Below are 16002 nucleotides of genomic sequence, written 5' to 3'. Positions count from 1 at the left end.
AAAGCTGACTGCAGAAGAACTGATGCTTTTGAACTGTGGTATAGACTCTTGAGAGTCCCTTGGACTGCAAGGAGATCCAACTAGTCCATCCTAAAGGAAATCAGTCCTGAATGTTCATTGGAAGGACTGATGTCAAAGCTGAAACTCCAATATTTTGGCCACCTGATGCGAAGAGCTGACTCATTTGAAAAGACCCTGATGCTGGGAAAGATTGAAGGTGGGAGGAGAAGGGGGATGACAGAGGATGAGATGGTTGGATGGCATCACTGACTCTATGAACATGAGTTTCAGTAAACTCTGGGAATTGGTGACGGACAGGGAGGCCTGGCATGCTGCAACCCATGGGGTCGCAAAGAGTCGGACACAACTGAGAGACCGAATTGACTGACTGACTGAGTATATAGAGGAAAGAGTGTTGGGATAAAAAAGCAAGTGGGAGGCCTTGGGCCCAGTATCTATAACTGATAGAACTCGATCCTCTTGTGTAATGGCCATGTGTCCCTTACAAGAAATAAGAAGACTTCATAATTTTCAACTTGGTTCATTCATTTAGGGCCATATTGCACTGAGAGCACTGCACAGGTTACTGTCATTTTTTCATTGAAGATGGTTTTCAAATTTTCCTAATTTTAGTTGAGTAATTAACTTAATTCACACTTTGCTCTTAGAGGTTATGTTCTTTGTATTCACTGAAAAATAAGCCAGCTCTTCCTTGACCAAAGTTGATTTGAGTTTGCTCCCTAGCAGGAATTTGAGCTCATAAAATTGTATAGTGATCACTTTTCTTAGGTGATCATTCTCTACCATTTAAGCTACCATTTAAGCTAGCTATCATTTAAGCTACCATTCTCTCCACATTTTTAAAAAAGTAGATGTTACCTTTTGTAAAGTATCAATATTAAGTCTGAGGTCAAAGCTAACTGCACAGTCAATCATTTACAAGTTTCAATAGTTTATCTTCACACTGCCTTTTTCTCTAGAGTTATGGGAATCGAGGAAAGCTCAGGTGCCTTTTTTTTTTCCCCGCAATTAATATTAGAGTTCAAACACTGAGAAGCATACTGAATATGGAGAAAATTCAGAAAATTGTGTGCTAAGTATTAGGGCAAACTCTCCTAAAGACATAATTGAATTTTAGTAGCCTTAGCATGAAAATAAGGGATTACTAGTAAGTTTGTTCAATCTCCATTTTTTCCCCCTCTGCCTTAAGAACTTTTCATAACTAATATTTATCTCTACATGTTTCCTAAGACCTTAGGATATATAACTTCGGCAGTGATAAGCAAAGAATATTATTAGAACACATAATTAATTTGCTATTTTCAAAGATTGGAGCATAGTGCAATGATAACTCAAACAAATGTTGTGGTAACACATTAAAATGGACTATTTTTACCTGTGGCATTAACAAACATGATTATTCAAAACGTCAGAATATTAGAACTTCCTTTTATTATTTTTTTTAGTATGAGATTAGGAATATAAAATGTGTATTCAGCTGCTATTTTTAATTCCTTAATTTAAAAATTGAAAAAGCATATTTACCTAATTTATAAGTATTTTTAGCCATTTATGGATCTCTTGTGTTTTGAGCTAGAAATAAAACAACCCCAGGGACTGGAGAAAGAAGTGGAATTTTTTTAAAAAATCAAAAATAAGAAAGAAGGTAGCAAAACAGTATTCTAGCAGCCAATGTCGTTAGAATATTCTGTCAACAGACTTCCTGAGATTTAAAGGCTGTGTGAGTTTAGGGTCTATATCAATACCCTAAAACAATAATAGTGATAGTAACTTGCCAACCTCCAAGGACTGGTAGAGGAATCCCAGTTTATCTGGCTCACCACCAAAATAATATCACTCTTGGCAAAAATAAACTATTTTGTCTACCTGAGGTAAAGAATAGGATAAATTATCAATTCTAGAGCTCATCCAGAAGTTCACGACTGTGAATCTACTGAATTTTTTCCCTTCTCTTAACAAAATATCTCTTTACACAGAGATTTGAGTTAACTCCGATCCTAAGAACATGAATAAATACCTTGAATAAGAGGTTCTTAAACTTTCTCAGTTCATGACACTCTTAATATTTCAGTAATTTATATCCTTGGTGGCTCAGTAGTAAAGAATCTGCCTGCAATGCAGGAAACTGCCTGAAATATAGAAGACTCGGGTTTGATCCCCTGGTCAGGAAGATCCCCTGAAGAAGGAAATGGCCACCCCCTTTAGTATTTTTGCCTGGGAAATCCCATGGACAGAGGAGCCTGGCGGGCTACAGTCCATAGGGTCATAAGAGTTGGACAGGGCTTAGTGACTAAAACCACCAAACTACCACTACCAATTTTCTATAGCACCCACCGGCCAAAAGAAATAGCCAATAGTGGAAATTATTAGGAGTTTAGTTCAAACTATTTAATATGGTTCTGTCTCAACAACTGAGCACCCGTTGAAGACTATAGAACTTCTCACCTGGGAAGGAGCTTGCACATTGCCTCCGCTTTCTGGTTCACACTGATTTTTGTGCAATGATTGCTTCTTATCACTACAATTATCAACAACCCAGTTTTGCAAAGATATGATGTCACTGAACAGAAATTAATGATCTAAAGTTGAAAATGGAAACTATTTTAAGCTGTTCATTATCTAGGTGACTGACAGATGTTTCTGTGTTTCCCTTGAAAATTTCAAATATCGGTCACACCCATGTGAGCTCCCTGTGGTGGCTCAGGACGCCTAAGCCACTCTGGCCCCAGCGTCTTTACTCTTATACCATCGAGTAAGGGGTGAGAACACTTCCTCAGTTCCGAAAACTCAGGAAATGGGCAGGGAATTATCTGACCACCGCTCCTTTCTATATTTACATGATGGTAGAGGACGTTTAAGGGGCTTCCCAGGTGGTTCTAATGGTAAAGGACCTGCCCGCCAATGCAGGAAACATAAGAGATGTAGATTCGATCCCTGGGTCAGGAAGATCCCCTGGAGGAGGGCATGGCAACCCACTCCAGTATTCACGCCTACAGAATCCCACGGACAGAGGAGCCTGGCAGGCTACAGTTCACAGGGTAGCAAAGAGTCGGACACAACTGAAACAGTTTAGCATACATGTGCACAGAGAACTTTCAAATGGCAGATCAAGGTTAGAAAAGAGAAAGATGCTCATTAGTGCTCCTTCTGCTGCTGCTAAGTCGCTCCAGTCGTGTCTGACTCTGTGTGACCCCATAGACGGCAGCCCACCAGGCTCCCCCGTCCCTGGGATTCTCCAGGCAAGAACGCTGGAGTGGGTTGCCATTTCCTTCTCCAATGCATGAAAGTGAAGAGTGAAAGTGAAGTCGCTCAGTCATGTCCGACTCTTAGCGACCCCATGGATTGCAGCCTACCAGGCTCCTCCGTCCCTGGGATTTTCCAGGCAAGAGTACTGGAGTGGGGTGCCATTGCCTTCTCCGTCATTAGTGCTAACAAGATCTAAAAATCTAGTTAGGTGGAGCTACAAACTTTTCATATAGATCCAGTGAGGACTAGAATCTTTGTAATGCAACATTTCTTTTCAGTTTCATTTTCAGAGATAGCTCAGTAAGACCAATGAAGAATAATGTAACCTGTGATAAAAATGAATAGATATGTGAGCAATCATTCTTCCTTTTTCAAATTCAGTGCTAGAGGCTACATCACCTCTACTCAATAGTCATAGGAAAAGACCAAGAGCAGCTACAACTGAAAACTCGCAAAGGCTCGAGAGATGGTGTGGGACTTGCTAACTGCTAACTGGTAAGGATGCTGAACATGAAACTCCAATACTCTGGCCACCTGATATGAAGAACCAATTCACTGAAAAAGACTCTGATGCTGGAAGATTGAAGGTGGGAGGAGAAGGGGATGACAGGGGATGAGATGGTTGGATGGCATCACCAATGCGATGGACATGAGTTTGAGTAGGCTCTAGGAGCTGGTGATGGACAGGGAGCCCTGGAATGCTGCAGTCCATGGGATCGCAGAGTCGGACACAACTGAGCGAGTGAACTGAACTGAAGGAAAGGGCAGAAATTTGACATGGGGTTGGGGGATAGTGACTCCTGGCTGGGAGAATGGCCACATGGGACACTGCAAAGGCTGTTCAGTGAGATCGTATATTTCTGTATGGTGACAGGGACTAATTACTTAGACCACCAAGTGTGCCCTAGCTTTTTATGGTACATCAGGTCCACTCACCTCCTCCTCACTGCCCCTCCACACCTCGCCATATGTATCAGTATGTAAGTACAAGTAAAGAGCTAATTAGATTATCCAGATTCTCTGTATTACTGTTTACTCAACAGAAGATGGGGACTAGAGGTCCATTATACAGATGAACTAAAAAATGTTCTTTTTTGCATTATTATTGGGGTATAATTGCTTTGCAATGTTGTATTAGCTTCTGCTCTACAATGAAGTGGATTACTGTTACTGTTAAGTCGCTTCAGTCGTGTCCAACTCTGTGTGAGCCCACAGATGGCAGCCCACCAGGCTCCCCCGTCCCTGGGATTCTCCAGGCAAGAACACTGGAGTGGGTTGCCATTTCCTTCTCCAATGCATGAAAGTGAAAAGTGAAAGTGAAGTCACTCAGCGGTGTCCGACTCTTCGTGACCCCATGGACTGTATAGCCCACCCGCCTCCTCCGTCCATGGGATTTCCTAGGCAAGAGTACTGGAGTGGGGTGCCATTGCCTTCTCCAATGAAGTGGATCAGCTATACTTATATATACATCTCCTCCCTCTTGGACCTCCCCTCTCATTGCACCCATCACAGAGCACAGAGCTGGGCTTCCTGTGCTTTATAGCAGGTTCCTACCAGCTATCCATTTGACACATGTACTCCAGTATTCACTGCAGTTCTGTTAATACTAGATAGGACATGGAAACAATCTAAATGTCCAATAACAGGTGAACAGATAAAGAAGAAGATGTAGCACATATACACAATGGAATATTAGCCATAAAAAGGAACAGAACTGGGTCATGTCTGTAGAGACACGGAGGAAGTGTTTGTCATACAGAGTGAAGTAAGTCAGAGAAAAACAAACGTCAAATATTAACACGTATGTATGGGATCTAGAAAAAATGGTACAGATGAACCTATTTCCAGGGCAGGAATAGAGGCACAAACATAGAGAACAGACCTGTAGACCCCGTATGGGGGTGGGGAAAGGGCAGGACATACTGGGAGACTAGGATTGAAAATTGCTTTGAACTGATGTGGTTTGACTGACAGTTTGTCTTCAATAAACTCTTAGTTTTATGGCTAACTTCTATTTTTCTTGTCAGTGATAATACTCCTATTACTTTCCTCAGTGGCTCATATCTGAGTATTGGCAAATGCAAATAACATAGCAGCATTAGATCAAAAGCAACCACAGAAGTAACTCTTATCCAGAAATTAAGGTAGTTTAAACTGCATTTTGAAGAACTTAAGAGGGAAAAACTACATATTGTTTATGCAATTATCTATGTGTTCTGTAATTTTCTCCATGTTTCTTCATGACAGCACATGGGTAACCTTCTGTTACACTACTTATTTTGTAAGTAGCATTTCCTACTTTTATAAAATACTTGTTTACTCTTTATGATAGTTCAAGTTTACTTTTTATGTATTTATTTCGTTAGTGTACTCATGATAATCATTAAAAATTTACCTATGTCTTATGGTTCCAAATAGGAAAAGGGGTACGTCAAGGCTGTATATTGTCACCCTGCTTATTTAACTTCTATGCAGAGTACATCATGAGAAACGCTGGGCTGGATGAAGCACAAGCTGGAATCAAGATTGCCAGGAGGAATATGAATAACCTCAGATATGCAGATGACACCACCCTTATGGCAGAAAATGAAGAGGAGCTAAAAAGCCTCTTGATGAAAGTGAAAAGGAGAGTGAAAAAGTTGGCTTCAAGCTCAACATTCAGAAAATGAAGATCATGGCATCTGGTCCCATCACTTCATGGGAAATAGATGGAAAAACAGTGGAGATAGTGTCAGACTTTTATTTTTGGGGGCTCCAAAATCACTGTAGATGGTGATTGCAGCCATGAAATTAAAAGACGCTTACTCCTTGGAAGGAAAGTTATGACCAACCTAGACAGCATATTCAAAAGCAGAGACATTACTTTTCCAACAAAGGTCCATCTAGTCAAGGCTATGGTTTTTCCAGTGGTCATGTATGGATGTGAGAGTTGGACTATAAAGAAAGCTGAGTGCTGAAGAATTGATGCTTTTGAACTGTGGTGTTGGAGAAGACTCTTGAGAGTCCCTTGGACTGCAGGAGATCCAACCAGTCCTTCCTAAAGGAGATCAGCCCTGAGTGTTCATTGGATGGACTGATGTTGAAGCTGAAACTCCAATACATTGGCCACCTCATGCAAAGAGTTGACTCACTGGAAAAGACTCTGATGCTGGGAGGGATTGGGGGCAGGAGGAGAAGGGGATGACAGAGGATGAGATGGCTGGATGGCATCACTGACTCAATGGACATGAGTTTGGGTGAACTCTGGGAGTTGGTGATGGACAGGGAGGCCTGGTGTGCTGCGATTCATGGGGTCACAAAGAGTCGGACATGACTGAGTGACTGAACGGAACTGATGTCTTATTAGTCTTAAGAATTAAGTTGCTACTTGGAATATATTTAACAAACTATGTGACAGGCTTCTGAGCAGAGGCTGCCAGGATCTTCTCTTCTGCCTTACCTAAGTTAATGTTTGTGAAATTTAGCCTAGTTCTATAGACTTGAGTCAGTTGAATATCTTGCAAAGGGTCACTTGAATATGTTCTTTATTACTCCTCTGACCAATTTGAGCTTGCATCTTCTTTCATGCTTAAACTCTAACTGAAAAATAAATTTCCACAGTGCCAAGTCATTCATTTGGTCATTGGCTTTGGTTAACAGGTAGTTCGGTTTCTCAGTAGTTTTGCCGCAATAGTTCACTTTGTTTATGGCATTAGCAAAACAATGTTCTCAGAGAAATGATCAAAATGTGTGTATGCTGTTAAAGAAGTTTAAGTTTAAGGACCTTGGATCTTTCACCTGTAAAATGGCATAATAATGCCCCTCTTCACAGGACTGATGAAAGTATTAAATGAAAAGCACAGTGGATAGAATAAATAACTAACCATTTCAGTTTTATCTTCGTTCTCACTTTACCAATAAATTAAACAATTATATTTCAACTGAAGGAGCAATTAACAGTTTTCTAAAACATTTCATTCAAATAGATAATCATAAACCTTCACTGGTACTGTTAGTATTTGAAATTTCTAAGGGATTTTCTTGGAGAAGGCAATGGCAACCCACTCCAGTACTCTTGCCTGGAAAATCCCATGGATGGAGGAGCCTGGTAGGCTGCAGTCCATGGGGTCTCGAAGAGTTGGACACGACTGAGTGACTTCACTCTCACTTTTCACTTTCATGCATTGGAGAAGGAAATGGCAACCCACTCCAGTTCTTGCCTGGAGAATCCCAGGGACGGGGGAGCCTGGTGGGCTGTCGTCTATGGGATTGCACAGAGTCGGACACGACTGAGGCGACTTAGCAGCAGCAGCAGCAAAGGATTTTCTTAATAGGAAAGCTTAACTAGTACTATTAAGTATAAAATAATCAAAAGTGATTAAAATACATAATACTATCATTCTGTATAAAGTACAGTTGAAGTATAGACACCAATCTTCCCAGGATTATCAAGAACTGGATAGGAAAGTGGAGGTTTACATATGGCCACATGTGGGGTCAAATGAAGATAAAGGGTAACACTTTACATGTAGATGGTTTGTCTAGAGTCACACTGAAGACTGAAACAGTTAGTTTTTCATTCTATTCACCCTGCTTCTCAGAGAAACTTCATCTCCCAGGTAGAAAGAACCCTTTCCAGGAGTCATTTAGTATCAAAGGAAAACCCTATTGTTCCAATATAAGTACGCAGGGGGGATAAGAAAGCTGATCATGTCAAGTCATTATTTTTCAACAAAATATAGAGTTGCATCATGGTCTGATTAGATTTGTCACTTACGTGACTGATCAGATAAAGAAACTCTTGAATAGGTACAGGGAAAATTGAGGTCATCCTTGTAGGTCTGCTTTGGAAAGAAAAGCGCCATTTAAACGTGAACTATTATATGCTTTTCATAAGAAGCACGGATACATGTGCGTCCGTGCTTAGTCGCTCAGTCATATCCGATTCTTTGTGACCCTTTGGACAGTAGCCCGCTAGGTTCCTCAGTCCATGGGATTCTCCAGGCAAGAATAATGGAGTGGGTTGCCATGCTCTCCTCCAGAGGATCTTTCCGACCCAGAGACTGAACCTGCGTCTCTGTATCTCCTGTACTGCAGGAGGATTCTTTCCCACTAAACCATTGGGGAAGTTCCATGTGGATACACACTGGCATCCAAAAATCGATGTGCTATAATTTTAGAAATTAGGATATGCAACTACATAAAATAGAGTCCATTAACACACCATGAGCTTGTCCCTGGCTTCCATCTAAAGCCAAATTGTTTCACCTTTGCTAAAGTTGGAAGATATGACTTTCAATCTGGTTCTTTATCCATCCAATATTACATATTATTATCTATGGGGGTTTTCAGCAAGTTTCTTTCTAGTATTCTTATCCTATTCTCTTTCTATATTTTTTAGGTTTTGGGGCCATACTGCAGAGCTAGTGGTATCTTAGTCCTTCAACTAGGGATGAATGAACCTGGGCCCTGGCAGTCACAGTGCTGAATCGAAACCACTGGACTGCCAGGAAATGTCCTGTTCTCTTTATAATTGCAGTGCGGCTCTTTTAAACTCTCCCCCATATCCTCAAGCTGCCCCATCCTCTTTCCTTTAGTTATCAATGGCTATACTTTCTTTTTTTACTGAAGTACAGTTGATTTAGAATGTTGTACCAATCTCTGCTATACAGCAAAGTGAGTCAGTTATAGACATATACTCTTTTTTATAGTTGTCTACTTGCATGAAAAAGTAGATATCATAAACCATCAATTCTCTAAACATTTCGCCCATCCATCTCCAAATTTGTATTTCCTCTTTTCACTTTTTTTCATTGTTCTAAAGAATGCAGTACTTGTCTGCACTACTTTTCCAGGGTTAGCCCCTTCACTTGAGCTCATGATCTTACTTTTGGTAGCAGCTACAACTCCATACTTAACCCTTGTGTCCCTCAGCTTACCTGTTCTGAATTAAAACAATAAATTCCCTTGAATCAATTCTCTCTCAAGCAACTTTAATTCTCTTTTCCCTTTTAACTTACTAACCTTTTAAAGAGATGCTTGCACTTGCTGATATCTCCACTTTCAATTCAACCCTCCACTAACTCTAGTCTTCTATTTCTACTATCCCACCAAGATGCTTCTATTCCACTACCCCTAGATGCTTCTATTTCTACTACCCCACTAAGACGCTTCTTCCAGTGGTCTTCCCAAACTTAGTCACTGCAAACAGTAACTGGTTCTTCGAATTTCTCCTGATCCTCTGCAGTGTTGCTTCTGCTCTCTGTCCTTTTCCTTTGACTGTTGCCTTGTTCCTCCTATAGCTCCAGCCCCACTGTGTAAAAGTCAAATTGCTTATGCTGTCTACTTTCTACCCTGTCCCTATGTCAACATCATTGTTCATTTACAAGTCTGGGGTCAAAACTTCAGCATTCTCTTTGGTTCTCCTTGCCCACTGGTTGTTTGTGCACACACACACACAGACACACACACAGACACACACACACAGACACACACACGCACATGCAGCCTCTTGCCTCTGGATTAAACTGTCATCCTACCCCAACTCCTTTGCGGGCACTTACGCACACACAGCTTTGCCCACTGGTTGTCTACACACACACACACACATACACACACACGCACCCCTTGCCTCTGGATTAACTGTCATCCCACCTCAACTCCCTTGACCTGGCCCTCCACCGTATTAAGCCTGTTTTGTTTCTATGAATTTCAACATGAACGATTTCCCTGTAATCACTTCACTTTACTCAATCACTCAACAATAGAGTAATCAGAAGCAATAAAAACAAGAATGGGATCACGTGACCCTAGCTAAACACCTCTGTGATTGTATTCCAGTCTTCCTCTCTTGCCACGTTTTCCTACCCACACCAATCAAACTGTCATTCTTTAACTGAGCCATGATTCTCCTCGCCCCACATTATCCAAATGTTGCCCTCTTGGCCTGGCTTTCCCTGGTTGGCAAACTCTCCTTCTCCTCTCCTTTTCTCTTGTAGCTCTGTAAATGCCTCAAAGATGGTGCTTCTCACATTTTATGACAAAAGTCTAAACTATCAGCCCTCCTGCCCTGCCTCTTCTCCTACCCCATGCAGACTGGAAGCTATGAATACACCTAGCTGCTCAGTACTTTTATTACATGTGAATGAATAAATGACCATCTTAAATTTCAGACCTAAGAAAACAAGACAAAAATAACAGAAATAGGACCAATGGGAAAAGGAAGTTGTTTTGTAATAAAGAAGAGTGGACACCATCAATACAATGAATTAATGATGAATAGGTACTAACTGGGGCCTCCCAGATGGCTCAGTGGTAAAAGAATCTGCCTGCCAATACAGGAGATGCTGGTTTGATCCCTGGGTTGGGAAGATCCTCTGGAGGAGGAAATGGCAACCCTCTGCAGTATTCTTACCTGGAGAATCCTATGGACAGAGAAGCCTGGTGGTCTACAGTCTATGGCATTGGAAAGAGCAGGACACGACTAAGCACGCAGGCACTCATGCATGCATGTGAGTGTGAAGGATCAGCTGAACAAGGAGGTCTAAATCTCTAGCCGGCAATGAGGTGCTATAGTTCTGGAGCTCAACTGAGGTCCCAGGGCCAGAGATACTGAGCAGTAAGTCATCTGATGAAAGCTGACAGCTGAACATATACATTAAAGAATCTTCCAAAGCAGAGAGAAAAGGGTCCACGTCTATATGTTAGAGATAATACGTTAAGGGGTGATAAGCAGAATCAGTGATGAAGAGGGCTCTGAGCAGGAGGGAAGAGAGCACACAACAGTGATGGGAGCTAGATTAAATGCACCTTGTGCATTTAAACGAAATCACCTTTCCTCTGATAACTGGCACCATGACTTTACTTTATGGGTGATTGATAAATATTATTTGAATTGGGATGATTTTCAGAGGTCAATATGAATTATAGGTACATTTCAGAATATTAAGGCAATATAACATATAAGGATATACAGCAAGTAGATGTGGATCTTGGAGTGGGGTTGGAAGAATGTGGGGAGATGTGATTATGGAAGAAGTTTCACTGCCAAAAAAGCAGATTAAAAAGGAGAGTAAATTGGGTAGTTTTTGAAAGATGGTGGAGACAGGTGCACAGAGGTAGATAATGACATACTTTTACCTGTAGCCTGCAAGGACAACAATTGGGACTTAAAAAATGTTTTTTCACTAATTATTTGACATAAACCCTGTCATTTCATAACATTATTAGCTATTTGAGATTAAGAACCCTGTCTTAGAGTTTTCTTTTATCTCCTGTAACTGTCAAACAAAGACAGTTACACAATGGGAATTTTGTAGTTCAGAACCTGAATCAAAGTGATTGTACTTTAGTTGCTCATTCCTAGGGAGAAGAGAGTATCATCATTTTATAACTATTAATAAATGGCAACCAAGAGCCATTTCACTTCTAGAATCTCTTGTAGACCTATTGGGATAACCTAACGACCTGTTAGAATACCAAGAATAACACTAGACATTCAGGGACCCCATACATTCTTCTAAGATGCACTGCAACCTATCCTGAGCTTTTGAGATGGTGCCGTGAGAAGATGCTATTGTTATTGGACGGATGTATATGCAGAAGAGGAAACTGGACATTAACTCTACACAGAGGCAGAGTGATCTTAAATGACAGCAAAGGTACTGAGTAAGAGTCAGGTCCTATTTAGAAGCCTCCAGAAACTAGAAAACTAAAGAACATTAGAGTAAACAGGAATGGAATGTGCTGAGAAAATGAGCTAATTATGGTATGTGATCTGTAAACCATCTTATCTGTTTTAATTACTTTCCAAGCTGTGCCATGTCTTAAACGATATTCAAGCCTGTCCAATGTTTTCTCTACTTGCCTCCAGTGATTAATATTCCAAAAATGGTTTAATTTAGCCAACCCTCCCCAAAGATCTCTCAAATGAGCCAGCAAACCAGTGCTAACATCTGTGTGGTACATCAATGAAGATGCATTCAAAGAGACATACATGCTAATATCATGGGGACTTGCAAACTGAGTTTAAAGCTTTTCAAAATATTCAGAAAGATTCACATGGTTAGGTAGCTAAATCTCAGCCAGGTCCTACATGACTATAAGCTAACGTTGTCAGTGTAAATGCCTCCATTAAAAATTTAATTTTCACTTTTCCCAGACAATGTATTCTCTAGGAAAAATAAATGTCCTATCAAGAGTGAGAGCATATACAAATTCAATCTACTGTTTATCTTCAGTTTATACAATTTTGCCCATCATCCTTTTTAAATTAGAGAATGATGCAGTTGAGCAAACATCATTGGTTTTATCAACTCTAGAGAGAAATTTACTTGGTTTCCTCTAAGAGTTTCCTTGTCACTTTGCTCAGCCTCATACTTACATGTCACTGGCAATGGAGGAGTTCCGGGACATGGACTTTGGCGAGAGGTCATAATCGCTGTCGGAGCGGTACAGGAAGGACTCCCGACGCTGACTGTGGACAAAATTTGCTTGGAGAATCAGCCCAGATCCCGGGCTGGTCATGGGATCCAAGGGACTCCGCCCCGAAGATGTGCCATTATCCACATCGAAACTGTCAACAAGGAAGAAAAGGAAGACATTGCTGTGAATTGCACGCTGATGTTTTAATAAAGGGAGATTTCATTTTAGGAAGTAACAATAGGAAACCTAGCAGCTGATTCCTTTTGTTAAAAAAAATTATAGTACCAGAATACACAAAAGAAAAATAACACACTGACTTCATACACTTGCCTTCCCAAGCTTTTGAGTATTTCTGCTAACTGACCAGATATGATACATAGATCTCTCTGAACTCAATCTCAGTTAAAAAGGAGCCATTCTGCAAAGACTGGTTCTCCTTAGAAGTCCTTTTATATAGTAATTTAGTAAATATTTGGGTTCAATTCAACAAGTGCTCATGACATGTCTAATATGCTTGTTTCCCCAAAGCTGAGCTTCTCCGGAGTAGCTTCTCCATTCCTACCAACATCTATCCAATCACAAATTTCTGTTGTAGCCACTTCCCTCCATCCCCACTGCCAATATACTAAGTTCAAGATTCCATCAACTCTCACTTATATTATTATAAGAGTTTTAAAAGTAGTCTCTTGAACCCATTTTTCACCCTGTATGACTCTCCTTAAAATGTAAACCTGACTATGTAATTCATCAGCTAGAAATCTTTCAGTAGCTCACTGTTGTCCTCAGAATAAAGGTCACATTCCTTGGCTAAACTGACAGAGTCATGGGCATCTGTCCTCAAGGACAATGAGCCCTTTTCCCAACCTTGACGTGCAACACTCTCCCGTCGAGCAGTTCACGTCCCCTTCATACTCAACCACCGCCTCCCTGTCTCAGGGTCTCACTACCTAACCTTCTTCTCCCCAGTTCCTCGGCACTACACTCTCCTGCCTAACCATTATTCGTCCTTGATGACTTAGCCTCCACCGGAAATACTGACTTGATACCCCAGAGCTTCATGAGATGCCCTTCCTCTGCACCCTCAAGACTCATTCCTACACCCTACTGGTGGCGTTTATAAGGAGCTGGAAAAAATTACCATGCGATCTCCATTCCTAGACTGTGAGCTGAGAATGAAGATTCTAGGTTTTCTAAGCACTCACATGGCACTTCAGAAAAGTGGTTTGAACTAGTGATCAAATGAATGAAAGGCACGATGCTCAGCTATATAGAGTCTGGCGAGAAAAGAACTACAGACGCCATTCTTGATATCACACACTTTATAACCGGGATAAACTTTCTACAGAGTTTTTCTAGTCAAGCATCAACCAGTATTAAAATGAAGTCAACTCTTGTGTGTTCCTGTAAGAAGAGGATGTTAGCTCACGACAGCCCAGCCAGTATGTGGTTTAAAAACTTGTTAAATGAGTAAATGAATGAATGAATGCAAGTTCAGTTGTTATCAATGTTTTCCCCATTAGAATCTTTATCTAAACTATCAACTAGCTAGTTTTTAAATATTCTTTTGCTCCTGGAGTGATTAATAATACTATTATGACCCAAAGACTGAAGGCCAAAGTGGAAGAATTATCCAGATACTTGATGTTTCATGAATCACCTATGATTCTATGACCAAATGAGAACACTGATTCTAAATCAATCCGTCTAGTAGAAAGCACACACACACACACACACACACACACACACACACACACACACACAGAGGAAAAACTCAAAATCTAGCTTAGCCAGTCACAAACACGTTTTTCAATTCAAAATTTTCTTAGAATTTTGTCACTTTACAGATGCATTTATTTGGTCCTTAAAGGACACTGAGAGATTATCTACTTGAACAGATTCACTTAATAGACGAGGATACCAGCTCCTAGAAAGGTCAATTGACCCAAGTTACTGAGCTAACTGGATTATCTACTAGTCCTGAAGTTCTCCCAGCTATAATGCATAATCGTGTAAATCACAAATGTGTGTTAGCAATGAAAAGAAAGTGAAAGTCACTCAGTCCGACTCTTCGCGACCCCATGGAATAGTCCATGGAATTTCCAGGCCAGAATACTGGAGTGGGTAGCCTATCTGTTCTCCAGGAGATCTTCCCAACCCAGGAATCTAACCCGGGTCTCCTTCACTGCATGTGGATTTTTCACCAGCTGAACTACTAGGGAAGTCCTAGGTGACACCCAAAAATGGACATCTGTTGCACATGGACAGACACTTCATGCATCTGGGATTTTAGCAATCCTGAGGAAGGCCAGAGGGAAAGGGTTTCTAATTATTAAAGAGACTTATACCAGATCTCTGGCACGTTCTTCTTGGATATGCTTAACTCAACAAGCATTTATTAAATACCTACCATGAGCACACTGAGTTACAAAAATAAAGGCAATGCGATTAATCCAGGCAGGGATATCTAAGAAATCTTCAGAGAAGAATGGTATTTAAAGAGGGATTTTGAAGGCATTCAGTATACAGTTGAAAGATACAAAAGACCCCTGCTTCGGGAGAGGATAAAGGGTGATTTCTGCTCTAAGGAGATAGTCATGGCAGCTCTTCAGCATGAGGAGGTTTTAACTTGAACATATAAAACACATGTTTACGCTGATTTCCCTTCAATATAAAAATGTGCTTACTGTTTTAAAAAATAAAAGATAAGTACCCTTTTCACACCATCCAGAAATAGAAGTATAAGAGCTATCGGAGCATGGTTTGTGGTTCAGTTTTTCTCAGTTCACCTGAGGAAATACCAATATTACTCCCAAATCAGTAATTTGTATTATTATTATGTTTTCAATTAAATCAAGAAAGTCTTAATTAAAAAAAATTTCTCCACTCTCAGTTTTGTAAAAAATACTGCTAAGTATCTTTAAAATTTTAACCTTTTTTTTACAGTTATATTACCTATTAACACCAAACATTTATTAATAGGTCATAAAACACTTGATACAGGATAGTTCATGGGCTTTGACAGTTTTCTTGGCAGGTTGTAGTATAACAATTTGTCCACTGGAGGGAGATCATTTTCTTAAGGAAAATCTATTATAAATAAACGTAAAAGTCAAAGCTATTTATGTCTTAAAGATTCATGAAAACAACCTTTTAAATAATTTTTAAAAATCTCTTATAGGTCCATAGGAAGTGATTACCAAATATTGATAAAAACACATTAGCCTAAGAAATATTATTAGCTTTACAGATTGATGCTGCTAAGTCCCGTCAGTCGTGTCCGAGTCTGTGCGCCCCCATAGACGGCAGCCCATCAGGCTCCGCTGTCCCTGGGAT

General features: G+C 40.4%; 1 protein-coding gene across 9 annotated transcripts in view; it reads right to left on the bottom strand.

Annotated features, from left to right (window-relative positions):
- Nucleotides 1–16002, bottom strand: part of PDE4D (phosphodiesterase 4D) — a 1582769-nt gene that overhangs the window by 219894 nt on the left and 1346873 nt on the right. For all 9 annotated transcript variants that reach the window (XM_042233629.1, XM_060400411.1, XM_042233630.2 and 6 more), the window contains one exon: nt 12629–12820. In XM_042233629.1, coding sequence (XP_042089563.1) covers nt 12629–12820 — 192 coding nt within the window. The remainder of the gene's footprint in view (nt 1–12628; nt 12821–16002) is intronic.

Source organism: Ovis aries, chromosome 16, assembly GCF_016772045.2.
Source record: "Ovis aries strain OAR_USU_Benz2616 breed Rambouillet chromosome 16, ARS-UI_Ramb_v3.0, whole genome shotgun sequence".
Lineage (NCBI taxonomy): Eukaryota > Metazoa > Chordata > Mammalia > Artiodactyla > Bovidae > Ovis > Ovis aries.
This window is presented reverse-complemented; position numbering and strand designations above follow the sequence as displayed.